General features: G+C 45.9%; 1 protein-coding gene across 1 annotated transcript in view; it reads left to right on the forward strand.

The window, feature by feature from the left end:
• The first annotated feature begins 524 nt into the window (after positions 1 to 524).
• The window catches only part of gabra6b (gamma-aminobutyric acid type A receptor subunit alpha6b), a 31,067-nt gene continuing 15,181 nt past the window's right edge, over positions 525 to 16,410 (forward strand). Inside the window, exons 1-8 of the mRNA XM_056443413.1 lie at positions 525 to 658; positions 806 to 930; positions 1,272 to 1,339; positions 2,455 to 2,675; positions 3,262 to 3,344; positions 3,984 to 4,127; positions 5,039 to 5,191; positions 11,824 to 12,089. Of these exons, the coding sequence (XP_056299388.1) occupies positions 570 to 658; positions 806 to 930; positions 1,272 to 1,339; positions 2,455 to 2,675; positions 3,262 to 3,344; positions 3,984 to 4,127; positions 5,039 to 5,191; positions 11,824 to 12,089 (1,149 nt within the window). The 5' untranslated portion in view covers positions 525 to 569. The remainder of the gene's footprint in view (positions 659 to 805; positions 931 to 1,271; positions 1,340 to 2,454; positions 2,676 to 3,261; positions 3,345 to 3,983; positions 4,128 to 5,038; positions 5,192 to 11,823; positions 12,090 to 16,410) is intronic.

The raw sequence follows: 16,410 nt of genomic DNA on the forward strand, positions 1-16,410 counted from the left end.
TCTCTGGACGCTGAGAGTTTGAAGTTGCACTGAATGCATCTGCAGCTCCTCCACATCACAGGTCATCAGAGAGAGGGAGAGAAAGAGAGAGACACAGAGAGAGAGAGAAAGAGAGAGAGGGAAAGAAGGCGGTCGCAAAATGAAATAATTATAAGAATGATCCGGCGCTCAAAAGGTCACCGCATCCCGTCCATTGACGTGATGGATAGTGTTTGTGCACTTCTCCCTTCAGTCTCTCTCTCTTTTCTCTCTCTCCTCGCCATCTCTTCTCCTCCTGAAGTAACTACGTCATCGTTCTCTCCATCCAACAGAAGCATGCCGTCCATACATAACATGCGCTCAAGTGGGTCTTGAAAAGTGCCACATTTCGGTTCCTGCCGAAGCCCCCCTCGTCCTTCCTCTTCACTCTCCTAAAGACAAACTCTTGAGTTTTTTTTCGAAGTGAGGCGGGCGCAACCGCAGTAGAGGGGAAGTCAAGTCGTGCTGGACTGGCGCGCGCGATATCCTCGCGCGCGGCTCGCAACTAAAAGAAGAGCCGAGCCGCATTTCGTCCTTTAATGTGATGGAAGATGCTGATTCTAAAAGTTGACCAGGGATTTCTCGTCGTGGGGTGCTTGCGAGGCATGGCTTTCCTTCTAACCTGCTTCTTTTTGTCTTGGTGAGTATGGAAACTCTTTTTCTCTCCGCATGTTCGCTCCGACTTTTACGCACGGGGACCCGAGTCCGTGGATTCCTGTGCATGAGCTGCACTCTGTGGTTTCAGCTGTTTAACCATCAGAGGAATGAGATGCCATGTGTACTGTAGTTACAGTGTGAGCAGTGCTTGGGGGAACAAGCCCGCGGATACCAACATCTATCTGGATAACATCACGCGCATATTGGATAGATTACTGGACGGCTATGACAACCGGCTGCGACCTGGATTTGGAGGTATGCTAATGACCATGTGATCAGTTATACGATATTAAAATATTATTTTATCATTAGGTCTTTTCTGAGGAGCTAAAGTTTTACTCCAGCAGCTGTGTGCCTCATTTTCATCCAACTGTAAAGCTTCAATATTGGTGTATTTTATTCTACAAATGACAAAATTACAACTGAACTCAGTTTGAGAATCAGCTCAAATCAGTATGTTCATTTTTTTTAAATGTAAGTGGTAATTTTTGTATAAACTATGCATTAAAAATATATTTATTCTTCACTGCTTTATTCGTTGAAGCACATTGTCAAATGTGTGTGCACCGACGTTGTTGTTTCTCCTCCTGCTGCAGGGCCGGTGACGGAGGTCAAGACGGACATCTTTGTCACCAGCTTTGGACCCGTCTCAGATGTAGAGATGGTATGTACGCCGTGCTGACCCCTGACCCGCTGGTAGGGGACGCTCAGGTCAATGCACCGGCCGCCATGTGTTTCTCAACAAAGTCAGTGTGGCTATGTGCAGTTCGAGGAACAGAGTTCTCCCAGCGGCTGTGTGCATGCAGCTTCCTCACGGCTCTCCCAGCCTTCGTTATTCCATCATTTGGGAAGGACGTCATTAGTGCATTTTAGGAGTTTAATCTGGTTGACAATCCCCCCGTCGGGGAGGGGGGGGGGGGGGGGGAGATGTGGCTGATGTTGGGCCGGGTGGGCTCCGTAGGTCTGAACCCTGTTCAGGCTTTAGCTCTCACGGCATCTAAAGCCCACTTCAACGGTCACGGCTAGTTCAGCTCCATGGGGACACATGAACGGCTCTCCAGGGCGGCACGGCCACCCGTTTGATCCAACAGCATCCTGGACGCTGTGTTGGGGATGTATAGATCAAAATGTATGAATGTTCAATGATTGCAACATCAAGCAATCAACTAATTTACTTGATTTTCATAAATGGCAGTCCATAGGGAATATGATAAAACATACATATGTGGTCTCTTGCTGAGTTGCATTGAAAGAATGTAATATATATAATGAAGAAAATATATATATTGGTATTTTGATTTATATATATATATATATTTATACATATATATATATATCTTATATATACTGTATATATGTATATATTTATATATATATATGTATTTTTATTTATTTATATACATATATATATGTATATATATATATATATATATATATATATAAAGATGACAGTATCTCTGTGTCCCACATACATTACACATTTTAAACTCTTATATGAACTCTCTTGAAAATGAACAAGTGAGAAATGTCTTGATTGTAAAATATTTGAATATGCACATTCAACTTGTCTCAGTACTGGTAGCAATAATAGAAAAGTCCAGAAATGGAAACACGTATATAAATAGATATCCTCAGAGGACTACGTTGCCATCTAGCAGCTCCAACAAAAAACATGGTTCACACACCCATCTGCCGCTCTCTCCGGGGGAACAGGAGCAGTGGGATGGGTGGTATCTGTGGTAGTGAATAAATCCCTCCCCCACTCCTCCCTGCCTCCAGGAATACACCATGGACGTCTTCTTCCGTCAGACGTGGATCGACGAGCGGCTGAAGTTCGAGGGCCCCATCGAGATCCTGCGGCTCAACAACCTGATGGTCAGCAAGATCTGGACGCCGGACACCTTCTTCCGGAACGGCAAGCGGTCGATCGCTCACAACATGACCACCCCCAACAAGCTGTTCCGCATCATGCAGAACGGAACCATCCTCTACACCATGAGGTGAGCGTGCTGGACGGCGGCGCCAAGACCGGAATAGAGAGCCACGAGGCGTCCACGAACGAGCACCGACACGGAGAGGAAGACGAGGCCAGAAACAACAACCATATGTGATGTAGAAACGGGCCTGGAGGGAGAGTCAGCTCAATGAACACACAAAACACCTTTGACTTCCAGAGGGCTCAACCACTATAACGTTCATATTTGAGTCAACTGGACTGAAGGAGTTCAAGATCTTTATTTAATCAACACGGTTCACTCAGTTCAATGATTCTCTTTGTTATAGTTTCATGTTTTCTCAGTCGGCCATGTTGCTGCATGGCAACACCGACCGGCAACATTGGATCACATATGAAGATCACTCCTGAAGATCACCCCTCTGACATTTCCTTTGACCTCTCCTCTGACGTTTCCTCTGACCTCTCCTCTGAACTCTCCTCTGACCTCTCCTCTGAACTCTCCTCTGACCTCTCCTCTGACCTCTCCTCTGACCTTTCCTCTGACCTCTCCTCTGAACTCTCCTCTGAACTCTCCTCTGACCTCTCCTCTGACCTTTCCTCTGACCTCTCCTCTGAACTCTCCTCTGCAGGCTGACCATCAACGCAGAGTGCCCCATGCGGCTCATGAACTTCCCCATGGACGGACACGCCTGCCCTCTCAAGTTTGGGAGTTGTGAGTTTGTTTTAGTTCATTCTGACTGATGAGGTCACTCACCGATGAGGTCACTCTGTGTATCACTCTGAGATGAGGTCACTCACCGATGAGGTCACTCTGAGATGAGGTCACTCTCAGTGGTCACTCTGAGATGAGGAACTGACCCTCTGGAGGTCACCTCTCACGCGTTCGGCTACATTTGAAGTGTGAAGTGTAACCATGAAACTTTTCCAGTCCTCCTTAAGTTCAGGAGAGCAGCACACAGCTTCATGAAGGAAGATGTAAGCGTGATCTTCTCACGAGCGTCAGCCGCTCGGTGACCCTGACTGTGACCTTGTGACCTTGACTGTGACCTTGTGACCTTGACTGTGACCTTGTGACCTTGTCGGAGCTACTTTATCATATTTCAGTTGATATCTCAGTAGTTTCATTATTCATTTAGTGAGTTATTGTTTCACCTTTTACTTGTTTGAGGTCATATTCCTTTTATTATTGCTTACGTCTACTTTAGTTGTTGCTCTTTGATTATGTGTCGAGAACGTAGACGATAAGGCTTTGAAAGCCAGAAGCTGAACACGTGGTGTCCCTGCTGTGTATCAGAACCGTTCCCCTGGAGGTGTGTGTGTGTGTGTTCATGGCGCTGCCCTCCTCCTCCAGACGCTTACCCCATCAGCGAGATCGTGTACACGTGGAAGAAAGGCCCGCTGTCCTCGGTGGAGGTTCCTCAGGAGTCCTCCAGCCTGCTGCAGTACGACCTCATCGGGCAGACGGTGTCCAGCGAGAGGCTCAAGTCCAACACAGGCGAGCAGACGGAGTGTGTGGGTGTGTGTGTGTGTGTAGGACCTGCAGGTCACGGCTCAGTGTGACGGGTTCTTCACGAGGTTCCTCCTGGATGAGATGATGTTGTGTATGAGACGCGACGAGAGGCACGACTTCAAACAACATTAAACAAAAAAATACAATCGTGTTATTCAAATTATTTAAACTTGTGTGTGTGTGTGTGTGTGTGTGTCTACACACAGAAACATGGAGGAGACATCTGGAACCCAACATGGTTCTTTAGAGGGATGCCATAGAAGAACCATTTCTGGTTCCACAAAGAACCTTTCAAACCAGGGTTCTCAAAGGCAACATTTCCTTAAAGATTTCTTTAAAGAACCTATAAATATGTCTCACAGAAACTTTAAAACATAGTTATTTAAGGCACCATATCTGGTTCCACACAGAACCTTTCAAACCAGGGTTCTCTTTAAATTTCCTTAAAGAGTTCTTCAAAGAACCTATCACGGTGTCTCAAAGATCCTTGAAGAATGGTTCTTTTAGGCACCATTTCTGGTTCTTCAAAGAACCTTTCAAACCAGGGTTCTTTAAAGAACTCTTAAGGACATTATTTCGTTAAATAACCTATAAAGGTGTCTCAAAGAACCTTAAAAAATGGTTCTTTAAGGCACCATTTCCTGTTCCACCAAGAACCTTTCAAACCAGGGTTCCTTAAAGAACCATGTCCTTAAAGAGTTCTTTATAGAACCTATCAAGGTGTCTTGATATGTGTCACCTTCAACACACGGTTCTTTAAGGCACCATTTCCAGAATGGTCCTCCAGTAGGTGATGGTTCTCCGTAGAACCACCAGGGCCTCTAAGGAACCGTTAAAGAACCCGTCCTGTCTGAGTGATGAGTTAGAGCTCCAGGTGTGTCGCTGTCTCCTCTCAGGTGAATACGTCATCATGACGGTCCACTTCCACCTGAAGAGGAAGATGGGCTTCTTCCTCATCCAGACCTACATCCCGTGCATCATGACCGTCATCCTGGCCCAAGTCTCCTTCTGGATCAACAAAGAATCGGTTCCGGCGAGGACGGTGTTCGGTAAGACGGCTTAAATCTCCTCAGACTGACGAAACTACAGCTGCAGTTCACCGTCGGTTTTAAAGGCACATCGATGCAGACTGAAGTGGAAATGGAAGAACACGGTATTCTCCTGCTGGAAGGGAACTTTTTTAATTTGTACAAATATTACAAAACAATGACTTGCATATAACAGATTTTTTTTTCTTTCTAGCCATCATCAGATACAAGAAGTGCAACTAGATGATCTGTCAGAGGCTTTAGGGATGTATGTTATGCATTTTATAAAATATTATAGTATATTCTAATATGTATTTATATTATATAGTATATTCTAATATTTATTCATAATATATATTATAAAGCATATTCTAATATTTATGTATAATATATATTATAAAGTATATTCTAATATTTATTTATAATATATATTATATAGTTTATTCTAATATTTATTTATAATATATATTATAAAGTATATTCTAATATTTATTTATAATATATATGATATAGTTTATTCTAATATTTATTTATAATATATATTGTATAGTTTATTCTAATATTTATTTATAATATATATTATCTAGTTTATTCTAATATTTATTTATAATTTATATTATATAGTATATTCTTATATTTATTTAAAATACATATTATATTGTATAATCTAATATTAATTTATAATATATATTATATAGGATATTCTAATATTATATATCCTGTTACGTAAAATAACAACCGAGATGGCTATAAGAAAGAAATTGGTTGTTTGCAAGTCATTGTATTTTAATCTTGGCTGCTAATAATGTAAAAAAGTTCAATAAATCTCAGTAGTTATTTTACGAAAGAGGACTTTAATATTTCTTAAGCTGTGGCTCATCTATAATCACTTCTGTATCTGATGATGTTTGCACTGCAGAGTTTTCACTCAGTTATCGCCTCGCAAAAAAAGAAGTATTTTCTTCGAGTCTAAACAACTCAAATGAATATCAACTCGCCGCCCACCGCTCGACCCCGGTGACCTCTCAGCGAGCGTCTCCGTTCGCTGCGCTCTGATTGGCTTGAACTCCTTTTTAAAACACAAGAGTGTGTTTCCACCTTCCTTCATCATCTCTTCTCCTCCGCCGTGGCGCTGCAGATGAATTAATTGGGAAACAAATGTCCCTTTTTAAAAAAACTGGTCATGCAAAGTGGCGGCGGGGGGGGAGGGTTACTCGGCCCTCTTTCCCGAGGACTCGCGGGTTTTCCGCTCGGTCGCCCGCCGAGCTCCAGCCTCGGGGAGGGAGACGCCGGAGAGAGACGGAGACAATGAGAGCGAGAGGGACGAGAGACGAGAGGACGCAGCGTGTGGGAGCCTCCTCCTGGAACTCCCCAACGAGGACGTCGGAGACGACGGGTCTCGAGGCTCCAACCGGCCTTCAGAGGATAGATCCGCATCGGTAGCGTTAGCATGGGAGCTCATGTGGGGACCTCCTCCGCCTCTCTCGCCCCGCTGGTTTCCTTTCACCCAGTATTAAAATAAATAAATAAATAATTCACTCTCTGGATTTGCTGATGTAAAAATGAGTTTCGGGCGAACCGAGGGAGCGCGGGGTATTCTAGAAGAGGTTGCACAGCAAAAAACATCCAATATTACATATTGGATGTTCTTTTTTCAAGGCCAAACTTAATCGTCAAACTCTGCTAAAGCCCGGTTCATGAACGTCATCACCTTCCTCATGGAGCTGTGAAGTATTCTGAAACTGGGCCCTTCGCAAATGATGGACAACAGGCTTCCGGACGCGCGTGAATTAAGTTCTCAACATTTAATGGCAGGAAGGGTAAAACAAACATTCAAGGCTCACGATCGTGATCTTCATCGGCTCCTCCGCCTTCCTTGCGGCGTCGAGAATACCTGTGGAAGAGCCCCGATTTCTCTATTCTACGGAGTTTTATACTCAATGTCCCTGGCCCGGTCAAAACGTCACTTCCGGTTCCGTCGCATTTTCACAATAAGAGTCCCGTCTTGTTATTGTCCTCATTAAAGTCACTTTCACAATAAAAGTCCCTTGTTATTGTAAGTCACTTGACGGAATTCAACCGGCCTCGTCAATCAATAATACTAACACACAGTCACTCTCATGCAATATACATTAATTTTTGCCATTAACATTTGCATAGAGTAAACATTACCCCTATGCTTCATAATACATTCATAACAATATTCTCCCTAATATTTTCTATTATAATATCTTTACCTTCGCATTGAAAATGCGGAAGGTTATGTTTTGATCGGCGTGTATTTATTTATTTATTTGTATGCGTGTTATTCGCAAAACTCAAAAAGTATTGAACCGAATCGCATGAAATTTGGTGGGATGATTGTTTATTATCCGGGGACCAGTTGATTAGATTTTGGGATCGATCGGGTCAAAGGTCAAGGTCAAAGGTCATGAACAGGTCAAATCTTCTTGAATCACATGGATTTTGGTGGGATGATTGGTTATTATCCGGGGACCATTTGATTCTATTTTGGGATCAATCTGGTCAAAGGTCAAGGTCATGGAAAGGTCAACATCTTTTTTTTTTACCATAGCACGATACATTTTTGTCCAATTGGCAACTAATGCCAAAATGTTCATAATTCAATGCCCAATCTTGTGATATGCGAAGGTATGCGCTCTACCGAGTGCCCGTTCTAGTTCTATATGTATTAATTTAAAACATAAGACCTCTGCAGATGTTATCAAAATAAACTATTACAACCTAACAGAGCTCTTCAATGAACTGGTGAGAAGAAGAAAGGCGTCATCTGATGAGTGAAATGAAGAGTCCCTCGTGGTGAAGGTGTGATGGAAGGAGAGGAAAGAGGAGGCGCCATGTGATCCTCGACGCGCTCTAAAAGCTGAAAGTCCCCGGAGCAAAAGTCTCTCACACTGAATGGAGTGTTTCCTCATGCCTCGCTTTCTTCTCTCCTCGGAGAAGCTCCTAAACGCCCCGAGCGGTTCCATTGTACGCCGTCTTTATACTTCATCCCGCTCCCTCCTACACTCGTTCTTCCCTTTCTCTTTCTCCTTCTCTCCTCCCCTGACTGGCTCCTCTCTCCTCGTCCCTCCTCCCCTTCACTCAGTCAACTCCAGCTTGAGCCCGTCGGCGTCCCAGGCTTTAGGAGGCGGTGGTGTGTGAGCGCATGAGGGAGCGTTAGCATGCTTTGGATGCATCACAAGGAGCGTTAGCATGCTTTGGATGCATCACGAGGAGCGTTAGCATGCTTTGGATGCATCACGAGGAGCGTTAGCATGCTTTGGATGCATCACGAGGAGCGTTAGCATGCTTTGGATGCATCACGAGGAGCGTTAGCATGCTTTGGATGCAAATAAATGATAATAAATAAAAAAAATTACATTTTAATAAAAAATGTTTTAAAGACATTTGGGCAGGATTACACTTCATATTTGTGTGTTTATAGTTTAACAACTTTAAAAATGCCCCAACAAAACACGTGCCAGGACCTCTTGTGTTCACTTCAAAGCGGGAGTCACACTCATCAGCATCATGGCCGCCTCTTAAAGGGCCGGTGTACCTGAACCACTGTATGAACTACTCCTGAACAGAACGTTAAATAACTCCCTTTGCATTTGATTATTGTAGAAATAGTGTACATAAGAACATGTCTCTAATATTATAACAGAAATCCATTTCATTTGAAAACTGCAAAATAAAAGCACGATGTTTTCTTTGAAATTTCTTATATGTCTTTTCAAGCCGTCAGAGGCCACATAAAATGAGGTGGCGGGTCGGATTTGGCCCGCGGGCCTCGTGTTTGACGCCTGTGATCTGAGGGAGTCGATGAGCCTCAGATCCACACGCTGTCGTTCTGGGTTTGATCCACTCGAGCTCAACAGCATCTCTGCACGCTGAGAGGAACTTTTGACAGACTTTGAAAAATGAATCCAAAACAAAGTTGACTCGGTGCACAGAGTCCGTAGATTCTGCTGTGAGCTTCTTATGATGAACGCATATCGTCTAAAGCTTCGTGGCGGCGTCTGGAGCGTCTTACTGGAGACTGTTTACAGATTTTGGGTTTACTATCGGCGCTCCGGTGCCCGGATTAGCTTCCGCTGAAGTGACTTTCTGGCAAAGCATTGTGGGTAGAGACGCCACATGGCCTGACCTTCTCGTCGTGGCGTCCGGCAGAGCGGCGCCGTGTGGCGAGCATAATCCTGTTAGGTAAATCAAATGGTGCATCATAGCTGACAGTTGACTTTGAATTCTGTTGTTAAATGTCATTATTTAATAGTTCTTACACTTTATATGCGTTCGTATTTTTTCTTTCGACATAACACAGGATTAACAAACCGCCTTCACGTTGCATGGCGAGCGCGTTGGACCGCCTCACGAGGATCCGTCTGTCGGAACATTTGAATCCACAATAAGCTTCAGTTTCCTGTCATTCGGTGGAGCGTGACGTGTATTTAACATACAAACTCAAGTCGCTCTTTTAGAGGAGGAAATAAGTGTCATCTACACAGATGAGTTATATCTCCACCTCCTGAGTCCTCAGGACATCCCTCCATGATGTGTCGATAGCCGTCAGACCTGTACGTCACTGATGCATCATGGGTACATAACCAGAACCCGCTCTCAGTGGAGGTGAGGGACCCAGAATCAGCACAAGGTAATCAGATTCTGGTTCAGGTTTCTTCAATCGAGCCGAGCAGAACCGCAATCTGACACCGGGAGGAAACCCAAACCGTCTGAGCACCGGGGAACCAGATGAGGGCGGGGCTAGATCATCACACAGGAGGAACCAATCAGGAACAAGACAGACCATCACAGGGAAGGAAGAGCAGGAAACAGAGGGAAACGAGAGGTAGGGATTTCAAAATAAGAGAGGAAAACTCCAGAACACAACACTCACTTTGAATCTTTCTGCAGCATGTTGGTCTAATCAAGATGAAACCACGAGGGATTCAGGGACTGCTGACGTGATCTCACGTTCTGTCCAGATGGTGAATCTCACTGAGATCATTAAAATGTGTTTTTTGATGCTGCAGTTGTTTTGTTTGTCACTTAAATGATAGAAATATAAACTTCCATGAGCAGCCCTGATGTGATCTACTGAGTCCATGAACAGATTCAGGCTGATGTCATGCTTTGCTTTAAGTAGATTTGAGTTTTTGAAAATGCGGAAGGTTATGATTTGATCGCCGTGTATTTATTTATTTATTTGTATGCGAGTTACTCGCATTACTCAAAAAGTATTAAACCGAATCGCATGAAATTTGGTGGGATGATTGGTTATTATCCGGGGACCATTTCATTAGATTTTGGGATCGATCGGGTCAAAGGTCAAGGTCATGAAAAGGTCAAAATCTTCTTGAATCACATGCAATTGGGGCGGCTGTAGCTCAGTGGGGTAAGGGGGTCGTCCTGCAACCCCAAGGTTGTCGGTTCGATCCCCGCTCTCCCCATTAGTAGCAAGTCGAAGTGTCCTTGAGCAAGGCACTGAACCCCCAGTTGCTTCCCGGGCGCATCACTGCAGCCCACTGCTCCTTAATAACTAAGGATGGGTTAAATGCAGAGAACTAATTTCCCCTTGGGGATAAATAAAGTATATATCTTATCTTATCTTATCAATTTGGTGGGATGATTGGTTATTATCCGGGGACCATTTGATTAGATTTTGGGATCGATTGGGTCAAAGGTCAAGGTCAAGGTCATGAAAAGGTCAGAATCTTCTTTTTACCATAGCGCGGTCAATTTGTATCCAATTGGCAACTAATACCAACATGTTAATAATTCAATGCCCAGTCTTGTGATATGTGAAGGTATGCGCTCCACCGAGGGCCCGTTCTGGTTCCATTTGTTTACGTGTCTGAATGAAGATGATTGCATTGCTCTCTCATAATCAAGCCTCTGTGTTGGTATGCGTTGACACACATGTGGGCGTGTCCTAATAGAACGCTTCCCTGAAACAGAATGACACGAAGCAGCATTTGACCGTTGTTCTTTATTGTTGTGCAGCATTAATATTCACAGCACGGCTCATAGTACAAAGCCTCTTTCTGTCCTGTATTAAAGAAATAGGATTTTTAAATTGTCATAGTCTTGACTGAGCGTGTGCAGAATAAACAAATCACATATAATTGTTCATTAGTAAGGTTTTTGGTATGCCAGGCGTATTTCTTGGAGAAAAATAAAAGCTTTTTTTCCATATTCTATTTCAAAATATCCAAAGCGAAGCTCCCAGGCTGCAGGCTCCGGCTCCTGTTTACCTAAAACACGAGAGAGACTCGCCGGGCTCATCCCAGACTCTCTGAATATCACACTTTTAAATATATATATTTCATTTAGACCAAAAGTTTCCAGCTAACGTTCTACCACGGTATTTATTTTCCTTTATTCCAGACTAATGAGTCCTTAAAGCGACAAAAGCAAGAACAATATATAACATAAAATACAATAAGACACGGGTACAATTACTGCAGTTAGAAAGTCACTTAGAATTTAATCAACATTTAAATGTATATACTCCATATCTGTGCATAGTGGGGACATTACGAGAAGCTTGAGTGAGATTCTCAGCTCCATGTTGTTCATAAGCTGCCGGTGACACTACAGGTCAAAGGTCATGAGGAGACTCGTCACCTGCGTGTCCTCGCTGCCTCCAGGTATCACCACGGTGCTCACCATGACGACGCTCAGCATCAGCGCCCGCCACTCGCTCCCCAAGGTGTCCTACGCCACGGCCATGGACTGGTTCATCGCCGTGTGCTTCGCCTTCGTCTTCTCCGCCCTCATCGAGTTCGCGGCCGTCAACTACTTCTCCACGCTGCAGGCCAACCGCGAGCTGAGGAGGGCGGCGGCCATGAAGGCGGCGGCCCAGGAGGCGGCGGCCGCGGCGGCGGCGGCGGGCAACGACGGAGAGGTGTCCTCGGTGAGTATCCCACGGTCCACTGCGGTCACACGGCCAATCAGCTGGGCCCACACCTGAGAACCCACTGCACCATCAGCTGGGCTCTCACCTGAGAACCCACTGCACCGTCAGCTGGGCTCTCACCTGAGAACCCACTGCACCGTCAGCTGGGCTCTCACCTGAGAACCCACTGCACCGTCAGCTGGGCTCTCACCTGAGAACCCACTGCACCATCAGCTGGGCTCTCACCTGAGAACCCACTGCACCGTCAGCTGGGCTCTCACCTGAGAACCCACTGCACCATCAGCTGGGCTCTCACCTGAGAACCCACTGCACCGTCAGCTGGGCTCTCACCTGAGAACTCACTGCACCATCAGCTGGGCTCTCACCTGAGAACCCGCTGCACCGTCAGCTGGGCTCTCACCTGAGAACTCACTGCACCATCAGCTGGGCTCTCACCTGAGAACCCACTGCACCATCAGCTGGGCTCTCACCTGAGAACTCGTCACCTCAGAGGAAGGACGCTGGTTTCAGACGATGTGTTGTCAAAATGCAAATGTTACAAAGAGCCACGAGCCAATCAAAGAGTTAGGGGGCGGAATCATGGAATCATGGAATCATGGAATAATGCCACAAATACAAATACCAATAAAATTACAATTTCAAATACAATTTCAAATACCAATAACAATAGAATTACCACTAAAATTACAAACACCAACTTCAGTTCTTTTTCCTCTATTTTTTCTAGGCGAATGTGAAACATCTATTTTTGTGTGTTTCATCTTTATTTTCTCTTAACCACTAAAACACAAAAACTAATATATACACACCGAACAGAAGCTCTCACACACACACACACACACACACACACACACACACACACACACACACACACACACACACACACACACACACACACACACACACACACACACACACACCCACCTCAGGGTACCATGCAGGACCAGGCTCACTGATGTGTACATGTCATCCTTATGTCACTATCATCTCTCTCTACCATCTCTCTCTCTCTCATCTCTCTATACCATCTCTCTCTCTCTCTCTCTCTCTCTCTCTCTCTCATCTCTCTCTCTCTCTCTCTCTCTCTCTCTCTCTCTCTCTCTCTCTCTCTCTCTCATCTCTCTCTCTCTCTCTCTCTCTCTCTCTCTCTCTCTCTCTCTCTCTCTCTCTCTCTCTCTCTCTCTCTCTCTCTCTCTCTCTCTCTCTCTCTCTCTCTCTCTCTCTCTCTCTCTCTCTCTCTCTCTCTCTCTCTCTCTCTCTCTCTCTCTCTCTCTCTCTCTCTCTCTCTCTCTCTCTCAGTTCACGCTGAGCGTCAGAGCGACAGGGTGTGTGTTTGAGAGCTGCGGAGCGTTGTCTGTGTGTTTCTCTCTTCTCTATTCTTTCATAGTTGTGTGTATTTAGTTTATGTGGTGTATTAGTTGGTTTCACAGTAGTTTAATTTGTTTGGTGGTTATTTGGGTTTTTCTCTGGGTGTCTTCCCGCTGCTGGTGCCTCACCGGGCTCGGGGCGAGTCGGAAATGTTTGCCCCGATTCCCCCCCTGCTGCTCACGAGGAGACACGGGATTAAGATCTCCGGTGACTCCTCGTGCAGCGTGGAGGAATTGGCCCGAGCAGTCGGGAAGAAGGTCGGGTTCGGCAGCGTGAAGTCCGCCGCCAAGATGAACGGCTCGGTCGTGATCTTCCTGGATCAGGTGGGGAAGGTAAGCCGCGTGGTAGAGGAGGGTCTCTCGGTGGGAGATTTGTTTGTGGAGGTGTTTCCGCTGGATCAGCCGTCCACCAGAGTCCTCGTGTCAAACGTCCCTCCGCTCATCTCCGATGAGTTCCTCAGCAGAGAGCTCTCCCGGCACGGAAAACTGGTCTCCCCGATGAGAGAGATCTCATCGGGGTTCAAGGAGAGCTCGATGAAGCATATCATGAGTTACCGTAGATCGGTTTATATGATACTCAACGACCGGAGCGCGGAGTTAAACCTGCGCTTCAGCGTCAGAGTAGATGATTTCAACTATAACGTCTACGCGTCTTCATCGGCGATGAAGTGCTTTCATTGCGGAGAGGAGGGGCACACCGCGAGGGTCTGCTCGAAGCGCGGCGACCCGGCGTCAGCTGGTCCGGGCGGCTCGGGTCCGTCCGGAGCGCCGCGTCGCGCTACATCAGCGTGGGGCGCCGCGAATGCGGCGGCTGCCGCAGCTGCGGCAGCGGGGATTGCGACCGCGGCGTCTCTGAGAGGAGACGCTGCCGAGCGCGGCTGGCGCTGCTGCGGAGCCGCCGATTCCAGCAGAGCGCGGCGGCGTCACTGCTGCTGTATCTGACACACATGTGGTGAGTATGAATGAGGGAGTGAATGATGGGGGTGATGGTGGCGATGGGGGTAAGGGTGGCGAGGGTGGGGAAGAGGGTGGGGAGGCTGGACAGGGCAGTGAGAAGCAGGCTGTGGGTGGAGTCGGGAGCGACGAGAGGAAAGGAAAAAAAGGAAAAGCGGACCAAGAAAATGGAGGGGATGTGGGTGGATCTGCCAAGAGCAGTGGGGTAGAGGCTGTGGGTGAGGTGGGAAGTGGGGAGGAGGAAGGAAAACAAGAAAAAGAAGGGGAAAAAAACAAACAAAAAAAGATTTAAAAAACTAAACAAAAAAATATTGGTGATGGTGGTGATGGTGGTGATGGTGGCACGGGCTTAGAGGTGGAAGTGGGGAGTGGGGTGGAGAATATTGAGGAAAGTGGGAAAGAGGAGGAAAAGGGGGAAAAAGACGAGGACAATGGTGGTGAGAAGCCCATAGAGGGGGTAGGACAGGTGGGTGGAGTCGAAGAGGTGGAGGAGGACGGTGCAGGGGAGGAGGGGGCGGAGCAGGTAGAGATGGATGAGGAGGAAGCAGGGGGGCAGAAAGTGGCCCCAAAAAGGAAAAAGAGTGGCCAGAGCGCCGGCAGCGAGGCCAAAGCCAGCAGGGTGGAGGAGAGGAGGTGGAGTCAGGGGGCGAGGCCGGTGGAGGATAGCAGTGATGAGGAGGGGTCAGAGGACAGCGACTCTCCTCTAATTTTAACCAACAGTCAAGCTCAAAAACTTCATACAGTGGATGAAATAAGCCTGTTTTTACACAGAACAAAAAACAAAAGGAAAGTGGAGGTCAGGGATCACTTCCCTGACCTCGTGACCTTTGTACAGTCTTGCCGATATCATATGAAAAAGAAAAAGTTTGAAAAGCAAGAGGTTTTTAGAATTAAAAAGTTTTTACTCAAAGTAAAGGAGTGCATCCAGCAGGGGGAGGTGGAGAGCTCCAATGTGTGTTTTTAATTAATTTGTTGATTTTAAGTTTTATTTGTTTTTTAAACTCTTTTCTTTTAATGAACACATTCAGAGTCGGAGTTTTAAACGTAAATGGAGCGAGGGACAGTAAGAAGAGAACATCTATTTATGAATTTAACAAGATGAAAGCCAACGATGTTCTCTTCTTACAAGAGACGCACAGCGACAGCACCAACGAGGCGGACTGGAGGAGGGAGTGGGGGGGGGAAGTCCTCCTGAGCCACAACACCAACCTCAGCGGAGGAGTGGGCTTCCTCTTCTCCAGGGCCTTCAGCCCTCGGTCACTGGAGGTCAAACACATCGTGGAGGGAGGCTGTTCTTTGTGAAAGCACGGTTCGACCTTTTAACGTGGTTTTTATAAATATCTATGCTCCAACAACTGGGACAGAGAGGCAGCTGTGTTTATCCAAAGTTAATGATGTTTTAAATGACTGTGCCTCGGAGGATTTTTTATTCTTGGGGGGGGATTTTAACTGCACAGAGGATGATTTTAATGACAGAAACCACACAGAGCCACATCCAGCTTCACAGCAGGTTCTGAGGAGGCTGGTCCATTCTCATGGCCTGGTGGACGTGTGGAGAAGGATGCATCCGGACTGCCGACAGTACACATGGTCCCACGTTAGGGAGGGAAGGATCTCCTCAGCCAGGTTAGACCGTATTTATGTTTTTAAGCACCATTTTAATATTTTTAAAATGTGCAGCATTGTTCCGGCTGGTTTTACTGATCACTCTTTGGTTTTATGTCATGTTTTTATTAGGAACTTTTTACCCAGGAGTGCATATTGGCATTTTAATACAGTTTTAACTTTCGATAGGAATTTTAGAGAGGTGTTGTTTTATTTTTGGGGCATTTTTAGGCTGAGGAAGAGTGATTTTAATAATCTTAGGCAGTGGTGGGACCGTGGTAAGGTAGAAATTAAGCTCCTTTGTCAGCAGCACACTTTCAACGTCACGAGAGACGTCACCAGATCTATGAAGGACCTGGAGACTGAGATAGTGGACCTAGAAAGTTTGAGCG

This window comes from Pseudoliparis swirei, chromosome 3, assembly GCF_029220125.1.
Source record: "Pseudoliparis swirei isolate HS2019 ecotype Mariana Trench chromosome 3, NWPU_hadal_v1, whole genome shotgun sequence".
NCBI classification, from domain to species: Eukaryota; Metazoa; Chordata; class Actinopteri; order Perciformes; family Liparidae; genus Pseudoliparis; species Pseudoliparis swirei.